We start from the raw sequence: 19325 nt of genomic DNA on the forward strand, positions 1-19325 counted from the left end.
GCGTCGAGTGTTTTGTGATACGCTAAGATGATAAAATCGTTACCTACTATCACGACGTGACGTCTAGACGACAAAACGAATCACACCTATCATTGAATTTTTTATTTTTTATCGTTATTGCTTTAATAATGTTAATATGCGATATGAATATAATATGATTATATTATTTTTGTCGAAAACGCAAAGCCAGTCAATACTCAAATACTCGGAATTGCTACACCGTTGATAAAATATTATTATAGATAATATTATTAAAAAATATCGAGGGTGCTGAAATTATGCGAGGTTCACGGAATTTCTGCTGTAGACAATTTAAATTAAATTTAAAAGAAAGTACCTTATAAACTATGCAGGAACAATTCTAGTTTAGCAACCTATCGATTTTTAAGGTTTTTTTTTTTTCCAAAATGTGTGTCTTGGGGTGCTTAATAAGAATGTCAAAAAAAAAAGTCGGACGGACTTAGTTTTGAAGTCATCGGTGAAAAACTTCAAAAAGTAGATTTTTTTCAAAATGCAAATTTTTTTCAAAAAAATACTTAGAATTGATTTTTTCGACATTTTTTTTAATCAAAATGTGTGGTTTTTGACGCACAATACATTGGTGTGATCAGAACTTACCTCGCATACTTACTTTTGAAGTTTTTGCACGTAAACAATGAAAATAGCATTTTCAAAATTAATCCAACATTTCTTTGAAAATATCCAACGATTTGCTATGCAACACCTCTCCAAATGGGTCACAGGGTTAAGAAAATTGCATTTTTGTTGCACCGAGTCACCGAGCGGGGTCACTCGCTCGAACAATTAAAAATATAGGTACTTCCTACATCGTAGAGACTTGGTACGTCTGAGTATCTGAAAGAATGACCATCAAAATACTTAGGTAGGTACATTTTGTATTTTTGTGATTTAATATAATATTATTTAATTATTTATGTTATATAACTTATAAGATGTGAATCCTCATACAAAAGTCCCGAATTTAGTAATTATTTTTGTTTGTAGGTGACTATTAAGTTGGGTCACCAGCTAATCTTTAGATATATTTTAGTATTACGGATCTAACAATATTATATTATGCTATAGTCATATAGATTTTAGATTATCATTTTAATTGAAAAGTACTTAAGTAAATTACAAATTTATTACACCTAATCTTTACATACCTGGTATCTTTCTTTAATTTTAAAAATTGTGCATATGTATTTATAATATTTTTCAACTGCTATTGTAACAATATATCAGGAGCCTTGTAATAAATATTTACACTTTTTGGCCCAACAGATAAAACTTTATTGATATTATAAAGATTATAAAAAAACTAAAAAAATTGAAAACTGAGAATGTCCGTAAACAGTTCAAAAAGAGTCAAAATATTTTCAAAATTGTATGACGTATAGAAAATGAAAATATTAACATTCAGTGAAATTTTCAAATACCTACAGTCATTTGTTTTTTGATAACAATAAAATAAGAAAATTGACAGATGAGAAATCCAGCGAATATCAAATGTTGTAAAAATATGAATTTCAAACGCTCATAAAAATTTAATTTGACTTTCTTGTAGACATTTTTTTTTTTGAAAAAGGTAGAAAATATTATGAGAAATCTTGTATTACATTTTCAAATCTTAGATTTAAAAAGAAAAATTTTTACGAATTCTTAACTCGAAATAAATTGTAAATTTCCTAATTTTTACGTATTTTGTCAATATTTGAACTTTAAATGCTTATAAAAAAAAATTGCGACTATGGATTTTTAATATTTTTCATCTATCTTTGAATCAATATATTAGAAGCCTTCTAATACATTTTTAAAGTTTTATTTATATTTATAGAATAAAAAATTTAAAAAAAATGGAAACTGAAAATGTTCCTAAACAGCTCAAAATAAGTCAAAATATTTTTAGAAAGGCATGGTGTATAGAAAATGCTGATATAAACATTAAGTCAAAATTCCACGTATCTACGGTCATTTGTTTTAGAGGGACACCAAAAACCAAAATCGATTTTCACGAAATTTCCATTTTTGACCCCCCGAAGTACCAATTAGATTCACTTTCCTATCAGAAAAGATACTGTTGAAGAAAATCCAAGCATTTTTACTGTCCTAAAAGGCGATGACAGACACAAAAATAAAAAAATAAAAAAATTCCCGTTTTTCCTTAATTTTTATGTTGTTTTTCCCGGCGCTTTTGTAAACTATTGGAAATTTTAAATTTTGATCTTAAATTAAGATTTTACTAACTTATTATCATAACTTGGGATAATTGTAATTACTAATTATGTAGTATTAAGAGAACGTCACGGCCGCATGTGTTGTCTCCGTCTTACAAATGTACAACATAACAAAAACTGTTTTGCACGGAACAACTTTTCTATCGCACCATATTTGTTGTAGAATTACCAAATTTTCACAACACGTAAAGAAGAACTTTATCTGTGCAACAGCGTGCTTTTTTAATAGCACTATCCATCGTTTTTTATAAGCAAATGAAAAAAATAATAAAACGAAATGTTTAGAAGCTGCAAGTAACTTTTATTGTATTTATGTTGTCTAAAATATAGGCGTAATATACTATTGCATAGATAATTGTCTACCCTTTATGTTTAGAAATGTTTGAGCCACTACTACAAGCAGAGAAAGATAAAAGGGCTGTAGCCCCGAGCCCGTAAGCGCAAAATATGACCCGAACGCAACCCAAAAGCGCAAAAATAAATAACCCATACACGCAAAACCGAATAATCTTTTTAATAACTCATAAGCGTAAATCAATTTTATAGAAAAAAAGTAGTTATTATTTATATTTAATTAAGCATTTACAGTGATATTGAAATTAGTTTAAAAAAATCAGTAAAAATCAAAAGAAATAAAAATTAGAATTTTGAGTTTTATTATTATTATTAGTTAAAATAGTTAAAATTAAATTAGTTAAAAACGTATCATGAATAAATAAATTAATATATCAAACTTATATAATAATGAGTAGGTACCTTAAAATTAAATTTGAAATTTGAAGCCCACCATTTTCAAGTATTCCAATCGGCAATCTGGTATTTTTTTTTCTTTATACAAGGTCCAAGTTTTCGATAACTTTAGATTTGCGATTCGTAGTTTTTCGACCATTTTACTGTAATTTTAAATAAAATTCTGCTTGGTGTTCTTTAATCCCTCCAATAAAACTATTAATAGATGGGTTCGGGTTATAAAATTGATCTTTCAAATGCCTGTGATATGATTCTGGACTGAAATTACTTCTAAAATGTTAAGGATAAGGTACATAATTTTTTTTGTAGTTAATTATGGTAAAATCGTTTAGTAGGTATGTCGAACTTTGTAAATATTGTCTTGTTTAAATAAATAATTGCGAGCGGCTCTAGTACAGTGGTATCTCGTATCTATAGGTGCAATGAGTGTATAATGCTAAAATTTCATCTGAATTTGTTTGTTTTGAATCTGATTTCACTGATTCAACTATACTGTAATAGTGTAATGAATATACAATGCTTAGAAAAATCGATTTTGAGCGGACCAAAAACACTTGAAATAGTTTCAGTGACATAATTTGATTTTAATTTATTAAGGCCCAGTCGTGATGAAGGCGATAGGTGATTGTAAACTCCGTCAGCGTTAAGGCCTTTGTTATGTAAAACTAAATAATATATCTCAACTAAGTAAGCTCAAAAATTCAAAATGAAAAAAAAAATATTGTGTTAGAGAAAGCTATAAATACTAAATAGTTATGATAATAGATTTATATTAGACTTAATAGTTAGAATATCTATACGAATTGTATATCTGTAAATCTATACGCTTTAGACAAAACATTGAAGGCTAAGAGGCCTATCTATAATACGGCCACCTTAGTCAATCGGAATGGACTCAAGTGCTTGCTGGCGGCGTTTGTAATGGAGGAATCAACTCATTAGATGAAATGAAAGGCCTTTTTCGACGAACATCCAGGGATCACTGGTGTTATCCTAACAGATTTGGAGAATTACGTAACAACATATTTACTTTTAATTTTTGAATTAATAAAAGTATCTGTTCAAATTTTGCCTGTAGGCTATTAATGCCGAGATATTTAGGTATCTAAATATATATTATATAGTTACATTTTAATTATATTTTGTTATACAATCAAGGTTAATTTTACAATTCTCGCAGAATCTGCATAGCATCAATAAAATTAATTGTATAATATCAAATCAAACTTTGATAGAATTCCACGTAAAAATATTACAAAATTGTATAAGAAAAATATATAGAATTTTTCAATTATTTTTCTTCAAACGTATTATAAACTTAATTTCAATGTACCTATACTATTTGATACTACATATCAAACTAACATATAATGTTTTAATCATTACCCAAAATTCATTGATTATTGATATAATAATGGGTTATAACTTAAAAATTATAATATAATCTAACATTAATGAATTAACTCATTTATTAATAATAAATTATAATATTATTTATTATTCACTTAACATTTTGAATAGATACTTATAAATTAAAATTTATTATTTTTTTGTTTTATTTCTTCATATTCTACATTTGTACTTTAATGACCAAGAACACAACACTTTACAGTTATCAAAACTAATAATATTCCATATGTATTTTAACACATTCTTTGGTTAGGAATTTTCCATAGACTTTCCGAGAAATTCTGAAAATTTTAAAAATATATCGAAGAGATGAAAACGTCTTTTCCTCAATTGGCTGTTGGTATATATATACCAGTAAAATTTCTAATAGATCAGTATACTGCTCCAGTGGTACCTTGTGAGTATCTAAGTAAATTAATATTATTTGTAAAAATACAGAGTTATGTATGTATTAACTTAAGTCATAAATATATATACTATATGTCTATATATAGGATAAATCTTCTGTCGCCATAACTATAGATTTTTATTCCCCTAAAGAACAATAAAATTGTATTTGAATAGTACTATTGTACTTGAGAAAGTCAACCGAGGTAACCTTTTGCGTTCACCTGGACAAATGTGCTTTAATAAAATTTAATATTCTAACTCTTTAAGTTATAACTAAAACAAAATACCACATTAAAAATAATTTTTTTTAATTAGAATAATAAGTAGTATTTAACAAATGAAAAATGGGTTACCTCCACTATTGTATGATTCATGTTATTTCAGATTCTATAAGGCAAATGTATAAACCTACTATCAACTGATTTTATTTATTCATTTTAATAATCTGCTGAAATGAAAAAAAAAAGACAATAATTTTAATAAAGATACCGTTTTTCTCATACAATATTATATATTTATTCCAGTTTTATTTTACGTAAAACTATTAATTATTTCACTAATTTTTAGATAATCCATAGAACATTGCCGCAAAGTGTAAACATACAAAAAGTAAAGATTATTTTGTTAAGACATTTTCAAATGTCAAATGTCATGAACAATATTAGTCATGGTCCATGCATATAACGACAAAAAGTGCAGTCTATGATATAATATAATGTTTTGTATACAAATATTTGTTTCATGACTCACGTGTAAATTAAAAAATATATTATTTGTATTTTAAAAATTTTAAAAGGGTTGGATATCAAGGTGATATATCCTGTAATGGATTTCTAAATTTTATCACTAGCAAACCTGAATGACTGCACTCCTGAATTGTTGAGTTCTGGAGTAGCTCCAATAACTTCAAAAAGTACGAATGTATACATTGGTATTGAAACATTATTATCTGAAAAATGCAGAATAGGATCATAATATAATCACTTTTATTTTTCTAGGATAAATTTAAATCTATCTTACTGGAGGCATCTTTTCCAAAAGAAAAAACATATATAAGATATAGTTTGAACCCTTTGTCTAATATCAGTGATTCACATGATAAATGTGATTTGACTATTCAAGAGGTATACAAATTTAACATAAATTATTAAATTACTTTTTATTAATTAAGCTATTAGGTACTTATTTATATGATCATACGCTACCCCGCATAAGAAATGGTATAAATAATAATGTTTTATGGGAACGGAAGGGGATAACTGGACTCGCTTTCAATTGCTTTTAATGCTAAATATTATGAAGCCTAGAGGACGTGTAGTGTTATAATAGATGTCCGTAAGCATTTTATTGTATTGATTCTCCACTCACTACATCATTTGAGAAATAATCATTCTCATTGTAATAACTTTTACATTTAAGACAAAATTATCATTTAAAAATAAAAATAACAATAAAAAAAAAGCGGATAAGTGGATGCTGCTCTGCTGTAGGTACAGTTAAAATTGAGTCAAGTATAGAAATTAATAAAACAAACATATGGTGTAAATTTCAAGTAGGCATCTACAATTATTCCATTTTAAATTACAACAAAATATCAATAGATGAGAAATCGAATGAAAATCAATGTTGTAAAAATGTAAACTCCAATGCCCCTAAAATTTTATTTTTAATTTATTAAAATATTGTAAAAACCAACGTACAACGAATGATCAATGAACACAGATAGGCGCTATTACCTTTTAGTTAGATAAAGGTTCAATCATTCTAAGCTAATAACAAAAAATTGGAACTGATGAACACTAATTTGCTGTTTTGTCCATTTATATCACGGAGAAAACATGAGTGTATGAAATAATGTTGTACTATTATATTTAAGAATTATCTTGTCTTATAATATGGGCGCATCAATTTGAAAAAAATTAATATAATATAAAACTAGCTGAATTACCTAAAAATGTTTACAAATTTGTATAAAAAATTAAATAACTTTTTATAATTATTAAAAGTCGTTTAATGAAAAAGTAATATTTTTTTGTTAAATAAAAATATTTATTGTATCTATTTTTAATAATTTTATTGTTTAGGGTAAATTTGCCAAAGATAACGCAGTTGGATTTCTTACTTCTTATATAGATTTAAATGATCCTTCAAATCTCTGTAAATGTGAAAAACTATTATTGCTTCGTTCTACGCTATTCTAGAAGGTTTTAATGGTGTTGCATCAAAACCTTGTGATCTACTTACTAAAAAATAGAAAACATAGCGTCAATAAGCTTTGGTAAATATCCAAAAACAAATAATTAGAAAATTTCATGTTAAACTTTTATTATTATATTTCTGGAAACTTACATGGACGTAACTGGTGGTTGTATCCAAAGGTCCGGATCCCACTATTTTTTTTTAAAAAGTAGACAAAAATAACCAGTCAATATTGTAACCAGAATAATTTTATATTTTCATTAAAATCAAGTTACGGCCTTGGTATAGGTAAGGATAATATTATATAAAATGTATCTTATTTAAATGATTTTTATTATAATTCATTAGAAAAATTCAAAAAATATACAAATATATTATCTACTAAAAGTTTGTTTTTATTGATAGTCTTGTAATATAATTTAATGTACAAGCCTCCAGAACCAGCTCCATCAGAATTCAATGCTATGCTGAAGAACTGCCACTTAATCTACTCAGAGAAAAAGAACTATTATGAAATTAAAAGGAAAATCACTCCAAACCATATATAGAACATTTTCAATTAAAACCATCCATACATAATATCTTCATCAAACTGATCTACCAAACAATATCTCCGGCCTGAATCTTGTATATTCTCAACTGAAACCCAAATCATGCTGACCTTGCAACTAGAATCACCCCCTTCATCCAACAATCTCCGACCTACCGACTAATGACATCCAATCATCCATCAAACACAAAATATACTCTGAATGGCAAAAGTATTGGGGTACTATTCCTCCCATCAATAAGATTATAACAATAAAGACAGGTAGAAAGAAATGGATCCCACCTTACCACATCAATAGAAGACAGGAAGCTGCAATCACAAGATGCGAAATCGAACAATCATTCGCAATTCACTCTTTCCTTATCAGCAAAAATCCTCCACCCACTCGACGAATGCCACGCCGATTTTTCATCCTAGTTTGCATGAAGTACCGGGATATAAAAAAAAAACCTTAGCAATACCTACGAACATGGACGAAGCACTCAATGAAAACAAAATCATTAAAATAATTACTTTTTTAACGAAAACTAATCTCATAAACAAATTATTTTCGTAATCTTAACATAATTTGTTATTTTTATTTTTTTGTATTTAAATTTACACTAGGCTAACGACCTGTGATGTTGAAGCATTACTTCTAATAATAAAAAATATATATATTTTAATATTATACCTAATATAAAGATACCGGATAGGTATTTAATTGTTATACTTTTCGGTACCTAAATTATCTAGGACCGGTACCAAAATTATTTGGAACTGATACCTTTATTTTTTTTTTTATCAAAAAACCAGAACCAAACCTGAACAGTTATTTTATTTTTGGAGAACCAATAACGGAACCGATACCGTTAAATTCAAAAGGTTCCAGTCCTTGTTGTTAACTCAATAATTATACCTACTATACCTATAGAATATTAGAACCAATCCATATAATAGGAACATTGAAATATGTTGTCAATATTTCAAATTTTAAAAGCTTAAGCTTGCTAGTTGTTTGAAGGATAGTATAATATGTTTTAAAATATAACATAACATATTTTATGATATATAAAAAAAAAATTAATACTTCATACTCTAGTTCAATCTAGTATCATATAGGCAACAGTGCAACACACGTGTGATATTTTTCTATTTAGCGATTATAAAAATTATGAATAAGAATACATTCAAATGATTCAATCAATGACAAAGGATTAGGTTATAACATTTCTTCTTTTTTTTCTTTCTTCAATTTCATAACATACATCTGTACCAGTTTATTTTTTCGATTTAATTTCAGTTTCGCTGATTTAATTTCTCTGTCTGTCTTATCGATAGACCTTTTGAGTTCAAGATAGTGATTAATTCGTTCATCCTAAAAAATAACATATATTTTTCTTCACATTATCTATATACTATTAAAATATAATGTAATGGTACTATAGAGTGGTATATCTGAATTTGATGTTTTTTTAATAATGAATTGCCTGATCTCTATGTAAATTATTGTTTTACATGTTTACAAATCACATAAATAATACATTATGTAGTTATATAATATACTAGCTGATCCCGTGCACTTTGTTGCCCGTTAAATGTACCAAATCTATGTCTCTATTATATGACTCAAACTTTGTTTCGTTGTTTAATATTCAGTGTATGGTGTTCAAAATTTATCTTAACTTTTCCGTTGCCCGGAATAAATATTAACAGGTAGGGATTCTACCTGTGGTAGATCGCGGACCCCGTGCTGTTTGTACGTAAGTGTATGATTTAACTCTATAAAGTATCAAAGTTATACTAAGTTTGTCGTATTCCATCTATGGTGGATTAATATAATCAATTAACATAAAATTCTAACCTAACCTAACCGTACTAATGTTAGAAGAATAAAAAAAAAACCAAATTTAACCATTTTTAAATTAGCCTGCCTTATTCCCAGAGGTCTAATCTACAAACAAACGGCCATTTATATGTATATATTGATAAAAAATAATAATACAAATCAACAAACATGACCGATTAACCAATAGCAACCAATATATAATACACTGTTGCGCTACTGTTGTATTTTTTACATCCTTTCCGGTAGATTTTCCTAAAATTATCTTTCGTAAAAACCTTCTCCTGGCAATTACGAACATCTTAAAAATAATTGAGCCAAATCGGACCAGTCGTTCTCAATTGATAAGGCAATGACATTTTTCACGCTCCATTTTTATACATATAGATTATGCACATATATTTATACAATACTAATATAATACTAGTTACTATGATTTAACATTCTATACATTTTAATAATTTAAATATTATTTCCTATCTGTCAAAACAAAATCCTATCTTTATTTTAACATTTAAATCTATAAGTACCAGTGATGGGAAAGTTCTTTCTAAAAATGAATTAGTTCAAGTTCAAGACATTAAATATGAACTAGTTCAAATTCTAGTTCATAGTTTTTAGAATGAGCTAGTTCAAGTTCTAGTTCAAATTCTAGTTCAGTAGTTTATAGTTTTTAAAATGATATAAAATTATAAAAGTTACTAAAGAAAATAAAATAAAAAAATACTTAAGTTAGAAATAAAAAAAAAAATACGTGGAAATACATGCGAATGCCGACTATGCGTCGAAACCGGCGATTTTTATTAGTATACATCAGACAATAATTTGTGTGAACATGTTAGTCTTGGGAATGTTATTTATAAAACTTTATTGTATTATGTCAAGTTACAACAGAATTATAATAATATACCATAAATGGTATACCAACTATTCTTATCAGCGATGAAAAAAAAACAAATATCCTTACTAAAAATAAACAAAATTAAAAACAAACTATTTCTTTTGATTCTTGAGAAGGAACCTGATCGGCTACAAAACATTTCAAAACGTTATCCTGTCGCCTGTTCTATGAAAATTAAATTGTCAATGAACGAAACCAAAACGTTTAAATTCATAATTAATAAGAACTTAGTTCACGTTCAAGTTCATTTGTTGAAAATCGAACTCGTTCATATCAAGTTCACACAATTTGAACGCGTTCTTATGAACTCGTTCTTTCCCATCACTGATAAGAACATATTATTTAAATTTTAAAATTACCCATATTTTAAAACTCCACTTAACATACCTATACTTACTAGGGATTGACTGGGTATTTTCTCGATATGGTGCAATTTATCTTTATCATCATTATCATCATCATCATTGTCATCGTCATCATCGTCATCATCATCATCATCATCATCATCATCATCATCATCATCATCATCATCTTCTTCGTCATTATCTTTATTATCATTCATATAATTATCTCGACACTCTACCATTGGAAGTAACTAAATTGTAAAATAAATCAGCAATAAGAATATTACATAATATTATTAATTTTCACTTTTTCACTCATACGTTAGGTATCTACTTACATTATTACATTAGATATCTGGATATACTCAATATCATTGATTTTATAATTATAATAATATAGATACATGAAAATACATATTTTATACTATTTTAAGTCAAATGTGGGCATTACCTAACTAGTTAAATAGTTTTTTTTCTTAAACTTTTAAATTTAACTAATTAGTTGAGGTTCTAATCAACGTATGAACTTAACTAGTTTAATTAACATTTAAAATAACTTAGCTTTTCTCAGTTGATTTTAAAAATAATCCATTAAATTATTTTTTTTTTTTAATTTTTCGTTTTTATGGTTTTAATGGTTTTATACGTAAATATTAATATAAAATTAAGCCAATACTATAATAATACAAACATTTCTGTTATAAAACTGCATAGTATATGTACTCTGATATCTAAATAGGTAATGCTTAAATTATTTAAGTTAAATACGTAGGAAGGTACAGATTGTAAATTTAATTTAAAAACACAAATACAAATAAAAATACGTATGAATATTTTTCAAATTATATGACAATACGAATTATTTAAGTATAAGGTGTATTTATCATATAAACTTTAACAAGCTTATCAATATTTAGTAAAGCTATTCGCTATTACAAAGAAGTCTATAATATTATTCAGAATTAGTTGTCTCTATACCTACTTATGTATTGACAAGTACCTATTGTGCATTTGTGCCAGTTACTTAAATAATATGTATTCTAATTGAAGCATATGTGTATTAATTCACTTTGAAGAAATTGTAAATATTCAAAAATAAAACCTTACTATTGTTAACACTATTGTTATTCACTATTGCTCCGTGCAGGTTAGTCCTCAACATTTAAAAGCACCAGGATCAAATAATAAAATTAGCTGATAGTTTCTTCAAATGTACTTGCACAAGTCAACGCATTATCGTATAACCATAGGGCAAGGCGGCAATAATAGACCTCGGTATAATAAGACCACAGGTGGCAATAAAACCAAGGAAGTGATAATTAGACCACACGGTCTTATAAATTGTCCACACTCTTTGTAAAACTGAATTGAGCAATTAGACCACAAGTTGGAAAATGGTGATAATAAGACGACGTGATCTTATTGTCCTTTTTCTTAAATATAGAACCACCACTACAATGCTACATAAGATGAGTATTTCCTCATAACTTAATTGGTTAAGAGGAAGTCACACCCGCATGTGTTTTCTCCGTCTTACAAATAGTAACGACTACTTGTCGTCTGCTAAAGGTTTAAGGACCAACGACTCTACGGGAGAATTTCGTTCATAATGGCTTGCACTTTATCCGTAGATAAGTTACTCAACTGTTTTTAGATGTGAATATATATGTTATAGGTGTTATTTTGTATAAAATATCTAAAAACTAATGAGGTTTTACAAGTTCATAAAATTAGTCTTTGGCTAAGTGCACAATTAATGATTCACAAAATTATTTAAACTGAATAGAGAGAAAACAATTGAGTGTTTGATCTTTATCAAAATATTATAAATATCATTATATATAATATAAAGATATTTATTATATTTTTTTTCAATATTAACTTTTTACTTATCGAGTTAAATTTTATGATTTGTTATTTGTAAACTGTTAACTTCTAACTAATCGATTTTGTGTTTTCTTAACGTAACACTTAACTTGAGTAATTTATTTTTATTTACTTGCCCACCTTCGGTGTTACTTTTAGTAATTTCTTCCTATAACGTTTGATTTCTGCGTCCAATGATGGTAAGTCTAAATTAAGTTCAAATTTTTCCAAATCATTTTTTTTCTTTAAATAATCTTGACGAACAACACCTATATATACATTTAAAAAATTAATACTAAAAAAAATTTGAAAATCAACCGTGATATTGTAGTTTTCAGTAGATTTATAAGTAGGTAGGTAGTAGGAACTATAAATTAAATTATAGAGTAGACTAGTAGAAACCAAGGATATTCATGCATTAGCATATTGTTTCTAGTTTATATTATTGTGTGTTAAGTATAAAGTGCAATTTTGGCCCCGAACCTTGGCTCAAAATATAATACGCATACTTAAGTGCTGTTTAAGTTCTTTATTCTTTGCTGAAATTTCGATTTGTTCTTTCATTAGTTTTTTGTTCATCATCCTTATGTTATGCATGTCCTCTTCGAATACCGTGCCCCGAATATATTTCAAAGTCATGTATCTTTCGTTCAACATCTGCTTCTCGGTCTTAGCATCGGTTATTTTGATTTGAAGATCGTTCAAATATAGCGTGGATGACATCAACTTTTTTTTTATAAATTCCTCATATTTATCGGCCGGTATGCGTTTGGTTAATCTGTTAAAGCCAGCCACTAAGACGTTCGCCCTATATGTATGATATTGACATAAATAAAGACAATACAAATAAATTCTCGGAAAACTCAGAACCCAATACCCATGGACAGCCAGATTCGATCATATTTTCACATTGAGATTGTAAAATTGTCTATAAAATTAAAAATATTTGTAGGCATATGCTAAATAAAATCAACTATTTAATCTGGAGTGAAGATAGCTTTACAGCTATTTTTACAAATTTACAAATTTTTAAATTTTTATTAATTTTGTGTACAGATTGAAAAAAAATAATAATAATAAGCACCATTGTAAAACCACTAGCTTCCTAGCTCTGCTCAGTATCTAAAATAATAAATGCAACGTTTTCGGGAAAAATTAAACCAACTTACCGATGATAAAATTCAGTTCAAGCCCCCCCCCCCTCACTGTAATCTACTATGAACTAGTTACGAAAGTACATACCTATTAATATTTACATATTTTATGTGAACTGAACGACTTAAACAATAAAAGGGTTTTAATTTATTTATTATATTAGTATATTTAACAATATTACCTTCATTCAAGGCTGTAATTATAAGAGTATTAGGATTTAGGAATGCTCGATATATTTATATTTTAACGATTACTAACGTACACTCATGACTTAGGTATATGTATAACCTACTATACATACTACGATTTGTGTTATAATTGTACCTATAATCTATATAATATTATAATTTATAATATAATAGCTACAGCCTCCCTTTTCAGGATTTGATATAATAAAGTTATAGTACACATACACACCTAAAAGTTTCAATGTATTGAAGTTGTCTGTTAATTTCGAGCTGAATGTTCTCAGTTTGGTTTTCAATTTTATCGATGCTCTTCATTATCCTACTGTTTGTTTTATCAAAATATCCATCCAAAATTGTTAAGGCTTTCTCTACCTCGGCAATCACTTGGTGTATTGATATCCTGTTAAGAAACCGTACAAACCCATACAAATTAATACGATATATACCTAATACAAATTTTCAAACGAATAAACTAACGCACTACTTAAATCATAATATTGTTATATTTTCGAATTATTATAAAGAGATTTAATTTTCTCACATTTACTTTTAATGCTAATCTTTATCTTGTACTCAAAATGATTCAAATTCTTTATCATAGGTATTCAGTAAATTGAATTAATTGTGGCTATTCCTGCATATTGACTTCCTTGAGTATCATATGAGTATGATATGTGATAGGTAGTAGGTATACGTAAAATTTTCCATGAGTGCAGTAGTACACATAACTACGATCAGGGCCGGACTGGGCGAACGGGATACCAGGAGTTTCCCTGTGGGCCGCTTGTACTCGTAAGGACGTTTTTTATTTAGGTTTATCGGTTAAGGATCATCCTGTCGACAGACATAGACGCATATTCTAATGCAATTGTATTAGAAAAATGTTTAAAATTAAGGAAATTCCTCAAAATAGATATGAAAAAATTTATAAATTGTCAAAAATAGATGCTTGTGTTTTGTGTCATATCATTGTCTTCGTTAATCAATAATCGGTAATCCCTACCTTATCGTAACCCACGTTTGCGTCGCCTAAAATGTGCCACAATTATCATCACACGAACTCCCGCCTATTTCGGTGCCGCCGTAGTGGCTGAAATAAGTTATAATAATACAATAATATGCTCAGTGGACACAATTTCACAAAAGAGCTCAAACCTTAACAAACTGCTTAATATGTATTAATGTGTATTCTGGAGTCTAAATATACGTATTTTAAATAAAAATGAAATTTTTGATCCAGTCCGGCCCTAACTACGATACTCAAGACGTTCGTGGCAAGATTAGTGAAAATGGCTGGGCAGTTAACTTGCTAGGATACAGTCTTAAAATTTGATTTGAAAACGTCTAAAAATGTTTGAAACGATTTAAAAGTCAAGGGTATAAACACTTTTAACTTTTCATGTTTATCCACGTAAATAATTTCATGAAATGAACAAAAACGGTATTTAAATCATATAGTACGAATATTTTGCGTGCGAATTTGGTTCGTTCTTAATCCGATGTTATTTAACCATATACAATAATAATTATAATATGTACCCAGATACTTTTTTTTCAAGTATGTCTTTCCTACGATGTCACACTCTGGTCAAGAATTATATAAAAATATGCTAATAATGTGCTAAAAACTTGAAAATTTGTAAATACCAAAGTAAGTACCTACACACGTCATATTGCACATGCGTTTTTTATGCGTTCATATGTGCACTGTAAGATAAGCCAAGCGAAATGAATAGAATAGGTTTTTCTTAATACAAAACAAATGGCTCATAATATACTAAACGTACTTATTCATTTTAATCGCCTTACTAACAACACTATACATGCTGCCAATAACAGACTTATTCGATTTCTTTAAAATCACAGACTGACGAATCTTATCTCTCGATAATCTTGCAACTTTAGGAACGATTACAGCTCCACGATGTTCTTCAGCATTGGGCATCCACGATACGTCAATTGTGTCTGCGTACCAAAACATTAATAATATTATTATTACTAAAACTATCATATCGATATGACTATAAAATAATATAGTACGGGTTGCGAGAAATTAATGAAATCAGTATTTTACTTGTAGCGGCCAGCTCGGGTTGTGCTTTTATGGAATTTAATTCTATTACTTCGCATTCGCATCTAAGTAACAAAATACTTTTTTCTAAAAATTCCAGTTTCGCTTGTATTTGATTTGGTGTACACTCTAAGAAAAATTTAAACCAATAGACTTTAGGTGCAAATAATAGAACAAAGTTATAAGTTTACACCTTTGATTTTTTTTTTTTAGGTTTTTATAAAGGTATAATATGATATGATATATATTGGGTCAGAATTTAGTTGTATATATTATAATACCTGTGGCGTAAATTGAGTCCAATTTCTGGTGGTGCGGAGACATATTCATAACCTACAATTTCACAACACACCAATAATCCAACTATAATCCAATAATCAAACCTAAGTAAAATCCTACCGAAAAAGAAAACTATATATTTTCCCATATATTTCATTAAATAATAAGTACATTTTGAATTATTTTAGCAGTAAAACCTTTATTATTATAATATTAATGTAAAAAAAAAATTGGGCAAGTGGGTGTCGCTCCGCTGTACAGTAGGTTACAACTGGGTCACTGTAAAGGATGGTGTTAAATTTGAATTCAATGATAATCTTATATTATTGTATAAGAAAAACGATTCTGAGCGAAGATGGGCAGTCAGCCTATAATAATATTACGAAGTATATTTGATGATATTATTGTGAATAAAGTAATATATGTATAACCTATTTACGTGGAACAATGTTTTAAATTTTAGCTACAAAAAATAATTATTACATTTTAAATTGTATACCATTTTTCAAAATTTGAACTTTAAATGCTTATAAAAAAAATTGTGCCCGTGTATTATTAATACTTCTCAACTGCTATTGCAACAATATACCAAGTGCCTCATTTTCACCACCCAATTTACGCCACTATATTATACTGCGTATTTATTGTTTTTTCAATTTCTAATAAGCATACAGAAAAATCAAAATATCATATAATATTATCATAAGTTATTTGATCGTACAAATTAAGTTTACTAGATTAAGATTTTTAAATATAATATTTTGTCAAAAAACTTAGTCTAAAGTGATATTTAGCTACTATAAAACTGTTAGGTATGTTTTTATTTTACCTCTTAGAGGTAGTACTGAGAATGGTTCCTGTTCATCACTTGCGAAATACCAGTGTGTACCGGACTCACTTATAGAAGACATTATGCCGTTATAATAATACTGTCAAAATTCTAGAAAATATATTGAGTTCGAAATTAAGATTTTTTTACAAAATTATTTTTGCTTATAATTTACTAGGCAACACGATAGTTAATAAAATGTAAGTACGTTTATAATAATTTTGATAAGATATAATGAATATTTTGTTTAAAAAAAATGTAAAGCAGATTTTACTTTTTTTTTAAAAGTCGGTCAATTTAGTTTACACTACATTAATATTTTACGGTCACTTTTTTTTTAAAATATGCATACATTTAACAACGTATTAACGTAATATATTTTTACGAGTATAGGGAATAGGTACGTAATACTTCTACATTAGTTTTCTTCTTTTGTGTTGATGACTGAGTAAATTGGAAGTAGCTATAAATTGTTTTTCTTTTTCATATACCTAACTATTGTTACTATTAAATGCGTAAGGTCTATGTACATTGTACATCATATTGTAATAGCACTTCGTAGTTCGTACTCCGCGTGAACACCAATACGAGAGACTAGAGCTGTGAGTAAAAAAAGATTCCACTAGAGCAGGGGCGGCCAGCTGTCAGATCGGGTGATCCAGAAATTTCCCGATGGGCCGGTCGAATAATCGAATTAAACACGATCAAAAGTTGAACACATTCAACGTAACATTGCAGTAACATTTGGTTACAGTAGTATCGTGTGAGAAAAAAAAACGATATGCCATATAGTATGGTAAGTATACCTTAGTGGAACCATGTAGTTCAGCCAATCGTAGAACATTATTCTACACGACACGATGTAGTGTGAACCATAAAGTGTCCGTATAGCTACTAACGCGGTAAACGGATTAAAATATGATAATAAGAATATACGATCTATTAATACACATTTATATAGGTTTTATAAAGGTATAAATAGTAGATGCTATAATATTAATTATAATTTTTTTTTCTTTTATTGAGCTGGAGCCCGGCAACTTAGGCCATTAGCTGTTTTGTTTGATTGTAGGTTGTTTATAGGGGAAGAAATGGATGTAAACACATTTAACATGATGTAACTTAACAAGAATTAAACATGATCAAAAGTTGAACACATTCAACGTAACATTGCAGTAACATTTGGTTACAGTGGTAACAATCTCTAACAATTAGAGGTGCGTCGTTTGAGCGAAAAAAAAAGTGCTAACAAACTTTTGTACTGCTGCCATAAAGATAACAGAGCAAAAATAAAAAATTTCTAGCGTCAAAAAAAAAGTCTAACAAACTTTGAAAGTTGTCTAACAATCTCTAACTCTCTAAAAAATGTATTAGACTGTTTTAAAACTTGACTGTTATCATTGCACTATTATCATAGTGTAATATTAATTACACTATTACGCACTCCAACAGTACCACACACGTCTAATTTCATATTATCATAAGTACTGAATATATCCATACAATCCATGCACGCGTCGAAAATCTGAAATTATTTTAATATGTAGGTAGGTACAAATAGGAAAAAATATATAGGTAATACGAGTTAAACTTGACGTATTGTAAGTATTCGGAATTGAAAGTATTCAAACGATATAGTTTTATTAAATAAATACCTAAGTGCAAAGGTGGGCAAGTTAATGAAAATAATTAACTGTGGCAAGTTAAGTTAATTAAATTAAACTGCCTCCAGTTAAGTTAAAAGTTAACAAAAAAAAAATTGACTGATAAGTTTAAAGTTAAAATAAACTGCCTTAGTATTTTGTTATACATAAACATTTACCAAGATTTTTATAACTGTATAAAAAATTAGATTATTATAAAAAATAATTCGAAAATTAATTACCAAAATCGAAAAAGTATCAACGAATCAGTATGTCTAGTTGATTATGCATGACACGAAAATAAAATTAACTTAACTGCATGACAATGATAATTATAACTGTAAAAAGTTTAGTTACAACAATAAAAATTTTAACTGAGTAAGTTAATAAGTTAAAAACAAAAATAATTAACTAGTTAAGTTAATGTCCACCTTTGCCTAAATGCTAGCTAGTATCCAAACCTATATACTTACGGAATATGGGTACTCTAATATAGTGCTCGTCGTGTACAAGTACCTATATTTTGATACCTTGATACATTATACATTATTATTATCTTTTAACTTATTTTAATTGTAGTATACCTACATAAATAACTAAACTGATTAATTTATTGTTAATAGTAGTATCTTATATATTTATTATCATTGTTACTTATAATTATATCGTATGTTTGATTTTGGTCGTT

The 19325-nt window shown here is 27.8% G+C and overlaps 1 protein-coding gene across 2 annotated transcripts; it reads right to left on the reverse strand.

Annotated features, from left to right (window-relative positions):
* Nucleotides 1-8613: 8613 nt before the first annotated feature.
* Nucleotides 8614-18965, reverse strand: LOC100575005 (rRNA-processing protein EFG1-like). 2 transcript variants are annotated; one of them, XM_029490664.1, is made up of 9 exons: nt 18880-18965; nt 16995-17062; nt 15890-16015; nt 15603-15780; nt 14045-14215; nt 12982-13280; nt 12614-12741; nt 10660-10857; nt 8614-8893 (listed from the first exon to the last, which is right to left on the reverse strand). In XM_029490664.1, the coding sequence occupies exons 4-9, from the start codon at nt 15758-15760 to the stop codon at nt 8738-8740; spliced, it is 1110 nt and encodes a 369-aa protein (XP_029346524.1). In that variant the 5' UTR covers nt 15761-15780; nt 15890-16015; nt 16995-17062; nt 18880-18965; the 3' UTR covers nt 8614-8737. The 2 variants fall into 2 exon arrangements, with proteins under 2 accessions (XP_029346524.1, XP_008182594.1); XM_008184372.3 differs by lacking the exon at nt 18880-18965 and having other exon boundaries at nt 16995-17197.
* Between the last annotated feature and the right edge of the window lie 360 nt (nt 18966-19325).

Source organism: Acyrthosiphon pisum, chromosome X (genome assembly GCF_005508785.2).
Source record: "Acyrthosiphon pisum isolate AL4f chromosome X, pea_aphid_22Mar2018_4r6ur, whole genome shotgun sequence".
In the NCBI taxonomy this organism is placed as follows: domain Eukaryota; kingdom Metazoa; phylum Arthropoda; class Insecta; order Hemiptera; family Aphididae; genus Acyrthosiphon; species Acyrthosiphon pisum.